Below are 6,739 nucleotides of genomic sequence, written 5' to 3'. Positions count from 1 at the left end.
TCATTCTTACTAGCTAGTCAGGGTTAGGGTGATGAGCATGTCTCTGTGTTCCACAATGTGGACTTTTGCTGAATGCTTGCTTTTAATTTCCCTAGTGGTTTAACAGCAGGTGAAAGATATGGCAATTTGCCCCTGTAAAGATTATAGCTTTGGAAACCCTGCGGGGTAGTTCTACTCTGTCCTATTGAGTCACTGTGAGTCAGAACTGAAGGCTTTTTTTTTTTTTTTAATGCTTTAACACAATGGGGAAAAAAAAGATAGAAATGGAACAAGGGCAAGTATTAGGAAAACACCCCATGAAAAACACTGACATAAAGTTGGTAATATTTCAAGAATGAAAAGCTGGAATATCTATGAAGATGTAATGTAGGTCTTATTAGTAAAAGCCTGTCCGAAACTTATTTTACGTAGTTGTAGATCCATCCATCATAATATAGCTGTAGCGAAATTTCCATAAGAGACTTGGTGCCAATTTCTCATGTACCTGCTGCTGAACTTCAGTTTCCACGGCGTCCATCTTCCTTTTCTCACAATTTACTGCCCTTTTCATGTTCTCCATTATACACCAACTAGGGAGAAGTCAAAATCCCGGAGGTCTTAAAGTCATTCTTAAAGCACACCTGTGGCCATACATACATAAGGGCTTATAACCTGTCTCTTTTCTAGACTCCTTGAAGGCAGAGGCCATGTCCTGTACATTATTTTAGATCCTTTCAGAGTTTAAAACTTTGACTAATACAGCATGTCTCAGGAAATATTTGGAATGAATTAATGTCTGCTTAGGCTTATTTATTTTTTTTTTTTTAGGCTTATTAGAAAACAGCAAAAAGCATTATATTGTCACTGGTTAACCAGAGCCAAGTGCCCCTGGGGAAGTTTCTTAACTTCTTTAAGCTTCTTTTTTCCTTCTCTCTCTCTCTTTTTTTTTTTCATCTGTAGCATGGAGAAAGCAATTTTCAATATTTTATAGTGTTGTTGGGAAAAGTAAATGAAATAATGTTTGTGAAACACTAAGTATTCTGCTACTAATATGTTCTTACTGCTATTTACTGGTGAATGTATATACAGGTAACAGCATTACCAGTACCAGCTGCCACTGAGTCAACTCCATGTGTGTAGAACTGTGCTCCACAGGGTTTTTCATGACTGATTTTTGTTGGAATTAGATCATCAAGGCTTTCTTCCAAGTTGCCTCTGAGTACACTTGAACCTTCAGCCTTTTGTTTAGCAGTCAAGGGCTGCTTTGCACCACCAGGGACTCCTAATATCAGTATGCTTTTTTATTGTTGTTGTAGTTATTGCACCTGAATTTTTTGCTTAGTTCTTTCTATTTGGGGCATTGTGACGATTTAGTTCTGGGGAACTTGGTTGGACTAACATATTTGGAGTTGTCAGATTCTGGGAAAGGGATGCCCCTAGAAAAGTGCAATCAAGTAGAAATCTGATGAGAGCCACAGAAGTAATTTTAAACTTTCTGGCACCCACATTAAACCAGTAAAAAGAACAGATAAAATTAATTTTAATAATCTATTTTATTTAACTCAATATATTAAAAACATTATTTCATCATGTCATCAATATAAAAATTTTAATGAGATATGTTGTATTCTTTTTTTCATATTAAGTCTTTGAAATCTGAAGTGTAATTTATACTGGCACATGTCTCAATTCTGTCCACTCATGTTTCAGGTACTCAGTAACCACATGTGGCTCATTGTCACCATATTGACCAGTGTGGATCTATGAGACCCTGAGAGAAATGGCTTATTCAAATCATTCACCTGTTCAAATGTGTTGTAAAATACTGTTTAACTGAAAAAGTTATATATGCATACCTTGACTTCAGGTTTAAGCAGAAAACACCTTCTATTTGGAGTGTCCTCCAATATTATTTAAATTGGTTTAATTTTCTATTAAAAAAAAACTATTAATCATTGACCCTGTTTCACTTAAGCATGTTAATGAGTTGAATGTTATTAATCAGTAGTTTTCTGCTAAAAGAATGAAAATAAACACCACTTGACCCTAAACATTTTTTTTTCCCTTGATCGCCTTCTTTCTACTAATTTTTGGGTTGCTTCTCAGAGCTCAGAAATCTTCAGCAGCTTCATCCTCCACATGGAATATTTATTTTCAAATATCTAATACCTATGAGTCGGAGTTGACGGCACTGGGTTTTTGGGTTTTGGTTTTCTGGGTAATCCTATTAAACATAAGCTAAGCACACAAATTTTATAATGTATAAATGTGTCAAGAATGGTGTAAATTAGGTAAACTCAGTCAATATGGTTGTTCTTTCTTAAGCAAAAATATGCTCTTGGTATGTGATATTCAAACTAGAGTCCAAGTGTGAGAACTGGAGCTTTATGGAATGAGAGGGGGGAAAGGGTAGGATATTCCCTTTCTTACCCATCACTCTATCACAATTCAATAATGCTCCTTGCATTTTTATCTCTTTTTTTGTATATCTTCCTTTGTGTAAGGTTGTGCTTGAGCAAAGAGTTCTATGCCAAAAATATTTAAATGTCAATGAGCCAACTGACAAAAATCATCCCATGATGACTTGTAAGTTAAGAAGCAGTAGTCAGCAAGTCAGGAATGATGGCATGATGTTCCAATATGGCATCCTGCTCTGTCTGTTTTTCCAGGATATAGAAAATTTGGGGCTTCATGAATGGTAGTGGCACTTAGGACACAAAGGTAAAGACTAATCTCTCAAAGCAATCCATTAACTGTAATCAACTCCAGAGAGTATTAAAAAAAGAGGGTAAGTTCACAATGAGATGTCATTAATTTCTCCAAGGATGATTTGTCCATGTCCACATTTTAATGCTTTAAGCAAACCAGATAGTTTTCCTTTGTACTAAACCTTACATCTCATACCTCTCTCTCTTTTATGCAGCCTGCAGAACTATGGAGTGGGGGAATTATTCCATGTATGCCGACTTTGTCCTCTTGGGCTTGTTCAGCAACACTCGCTTTCCCTGGCTCCTCTTCGCTCTCATCCTCCTTGTCTTTGTGATCTCCATAGCCAGCAACACCATCATGATCATTCTCATCCACGTAGACTCCCGCCTCCACACCCCCATGTACTTCCTGCTCAGCCAGCTCTCCCTCATGGACATCCTATACATTTCCACCATTGTACCCAAGATGCTGGTTGACCAGGTGGTGGGACAGAGGGCCATTACCTTTGCAGGATGCACAGCCCAGCACTTCCTCTACTTAACCTTGGCAGGTGCTGAGTTCTTTCTCCTAGGACTCATGTCTTACGATCGCTATGTGGCCATCTGCAACCCTCTTCGTTACCCTGTCCTCATGAGCCGCAAAGTCTGCTTGTTGATCGTGGTGGCAGCCTGGCTGGGAGGGTCTGTGGATGGATTCCTGCTCACCCCAGTCACCATGCAGTTCCCCTTTTGTGCATCTCGGGAAATTAACCACTTCTTCTGTGAGGTGCCTGCCCTTCTGAAGCTCTCCTGCATAAACACATCAGCCTATGAGACAGCCATGTATGTCTGCTGCATCATGATGCTTCTCATTCCATTCTCTGTCATCTCTGCCTCTTACACCAGAATCCTCATCACTGTTTACGGGATGAGTGAGGCAGAGGGGAGGCGGAAGGCGGTGGCCACCTGCTCCTCACATATGGTGGTGGTCAGCCTATTCTATGGAGCCGCCACATACACATATGTGCTGCCTCACTCTTACCACACCCCTGAGCAGGACAAGGCTGTATCTGCCTTCTATACCATCCTTACTCCCATGCTCAACCCACTCATCTACAGCCTCAGGAACAAGGATGTCACAGGGGTTTTGCAGAAGGCCCTGGAGAGAGGTTTCTCCTTGTAAAGGGTAAATGCTTTCTAATGAGTATGCTTCTACTGCTGAAAAAAGGAAAATAAATAAACAGTTGTTTGTGAGTCAACTCCAACTTTTGGTGACCCCATGCCTGTCAAAGTAGAGCTGTGTTCCATAAAGGTTTTCAATGGCTAATTTTTTGGACATAGATTGCCAGACCTTTCTTCCAAGGTGCCCCTGAGTGGACTTCACTTCTGACCTTTCAGTTAGCAGCAAAGTATATTAACCATTTACAACACTCAGTGACTTCTCTCTACTGTTAGAGGCTTGAGTACAAGGATATGGGGCTTTATCATCGTCTTTGGATTTGACTATGCATTGTCTGGAAACTTAAGTCACCCACATGCCAGCAACTGTGGGGCATTCATGGGATTTGGGAAGCTGACTGTAGGATTTTGAGGGCTTGGCCATTTTTCAAAAGGTCTGAGGCATCTGAGGAATGGACAGTTTTGGATGGAGTGAGAATAGAGGTCAGTTATAGTAGTCATCCCTTTGCTTTTAACAAAGCATTCACTCAGCTTCTGGCTACACTCAGTCATAGCAAAGGAGATGCTCATCTTCAGCTACTTCTCAGCACTGTCTCTCCTTAGACAGTCTACAGTTTGGCCAATTCAGTGAAATATACTTGTCAAATATTATTTTATTTATTCTTTTATTGTGATAAATATATATGTAACAGAACATTTGTCCTTTCAATATTCTTCACATATACAATTTAGTGATATTGTATTCATTATGTTTTGCAACTATTACCATTTTTCATTTCCAAATTGTATTTTGGATATTATTTCCATGTATAATTTATTTTTCTTCAAGTGACTTTTTTTTTTTCTTTGTCTTCTGTAGATATATTTCATTCAGTTAAGCCAGGATTGGTGTCATTATTTGTTTAAAAAGAAAAAAAAAAGTTTGCTCGTATTCAATTAATTTTCTCAATGAATCCAGTTAATACGGCCTATAGACATAATGTTGTTGTTGTTATTAGGTGCCAACTCATAGCGACCCTATGCACTACAGAACAAAACACTGCCCAGTCCTAATTGTACAGATCAAATGTTGGAGGAAACCAACACTATGATGTCTATCTGTACCTATTTTTTGTAATATTTTCCAAAATTCATCCCAGAACAGTGGACTGGATGTTAAAAAAAAAAGGTAGTGGGGGGCGGTTGTAGGAGCTAGTAAACTTGAATGATCCCTACATTCCATATCTCTCATTGCCCCTGACCTCTTAGTAATAATAGGAACTAACAGAGAAGATTTCTTACTATATTTGATTTTTTAAACCATTTTTACTAGATTTAAATGAAGTTGTAATGTATTGACACCTTTCAATCGTGGTGTTGTTGAAGAATATTGAATATACCATGGATTGCGAAAAGAATGAACAAATCTGTCTTAGAAGTACAGCCAGAATGCTCCTTAGAAACAAGGATGGCGAGACTGCGTCTTACATACTTTGGACATGTCAGGAGGGATCAGTCCCTGGAGAAAGACATCATGCTTGACAGAGTACAGGGTCAGCAGAAAAGAGGAAGACCCTCAATGAGGTGGATTGACACAGTGGCTGCAACTATGAGCTCGAGCATAACAACAATTGTAAGGATGGCTCAGGACCGGGCAGCATTTCGTTCTGTTGTGCATAGGGTCTCTATGAGTTGGAACCAACTCAACGGCACCTAACAACAACAACAACAACATAATATAATGTTTCATTTTGCAAAAGTATGGGAATCTTTTAAGGTTGAAATGCTGATTTATTTTTTTGGAAATTAATTTGTATTTCTTGCATTCTCTATTTTCATAATACTTTATCATATTATATTTATTTGGTTATTGTATATTAACCAGTATTTTTTTTTTAATTCTTCTTGTTTCTTTCCTTTTCCCCACTTGACTAAAACTCTTTCTATTTTAACTTCTACTTCTGGCATTTTCTTACTTTTATATCTTGCGTATTAACTGTTTTATATTTCATTATTAAAGAAAGAGGTTTTTTACATTACAAAGAACAAAATATACTTATCCATAAGACCACTTTTCTAGCCTATTGATGTTCTGTGGTATAAACATGTGTAGACAAGTCAGTTGGGAGTTAATATATATTTCAGAAAATCCAATCCTGGAAAAGAAAAAGGGAAGCTGTTCCTTTATAGAGCATTCAAAGGCACATTATGTTTCTGTACTGCATTTCCAAAGAGGATAGATGGGTGGAAGATGACATTGGTCCTTCTCCTTAAATGTAGGCACCCTGTCCAGTTTTCCTTCAACAGTACCCAAATTGGAACCAGAAGTTGGGGACTCAAATTTTAGACTCCATTCTGTCCTGACCATCTAGGACTACTCAGGTCTCTGATCCTCTTTGGGTCTTATTTTCTCCATCAGGGACCTGGAGAGAATGCACTAGATCAGAATTAGAAGGTTTGTCTATTTTCTGATTTAGAAATATTTTCTGATTTAGCATGCCTAACAAGTAGATTCTGAATAGGAAAACAATGGTGATGTTCAGAAAATTAAATTTTTATTATAAAGAAGAAAATTCATTATAGTTTTGGTAAGCTGTCATCGATAAGTTTACTGTTCCAGGTTGAACAAAATAAGTTAACAACCTGAGCCAGTTTGTTTCGCAATGTATAAAATTACAATGTTCTACTCTAATTCTTATCTCAGAGGAAAAATGAGATAACTGGTGCAAAATCAATTTTAGCTTTGGAAGGTGCTATATACCATAAAGTATTATTTTAGCTAACTCACCAACATAGAGAAGGTGCAGTGAAACCTGCCTCCCCTGTCCACTTCTACTACAGGGATGATACTGTGTCCAGCACTGATCTCAAAGCAGAAATCTTTCGTGTACAGACAAGGCTACAGAGAGTATCAA

General features: G+C 38.0%; 1 protein-coding gene across 1 annotated transcript; it reads left to right on the top strand.

Annotated features, from left to right (window-relative positions):
• Positions 1-2,913: 2,913 nt before the first annotated feature.
• LOC126067667 (olfactory receptor 2T27) lies at positions 2,914-3,849 on the top strand. Its single transcript, XM_049869774.1, has one exon. It carries the CDS (start codon positions 2,914-2,916, stop codon positions 3,847-3,849), a length of 936 nt encoding a protein of 311 aa, XP_049725731.1.
• Positions 3,850-6,739: the final 2,890 nt, after the last annotated feature.

This window comes from Elephas maximus, chromosome 2, assembly GCF_024166365.1.
Source record: "Elephas maximus indicus isolate mEleMax1 chromosome 2, mEleMax1 primary haplotype, whole genome shotgun sequence".
Lineage (NCBI taxonomy): Eukaryota > Metazoa > Chordata > Mammalia > Proboscidea > Elephantidae > Elephas > Elephas maximus.
The sequence above is the reverse complement of the archived record's forward strand: the minus strand, read 5'-3'. Positions and strand labels throughout refer to the sequence as shown.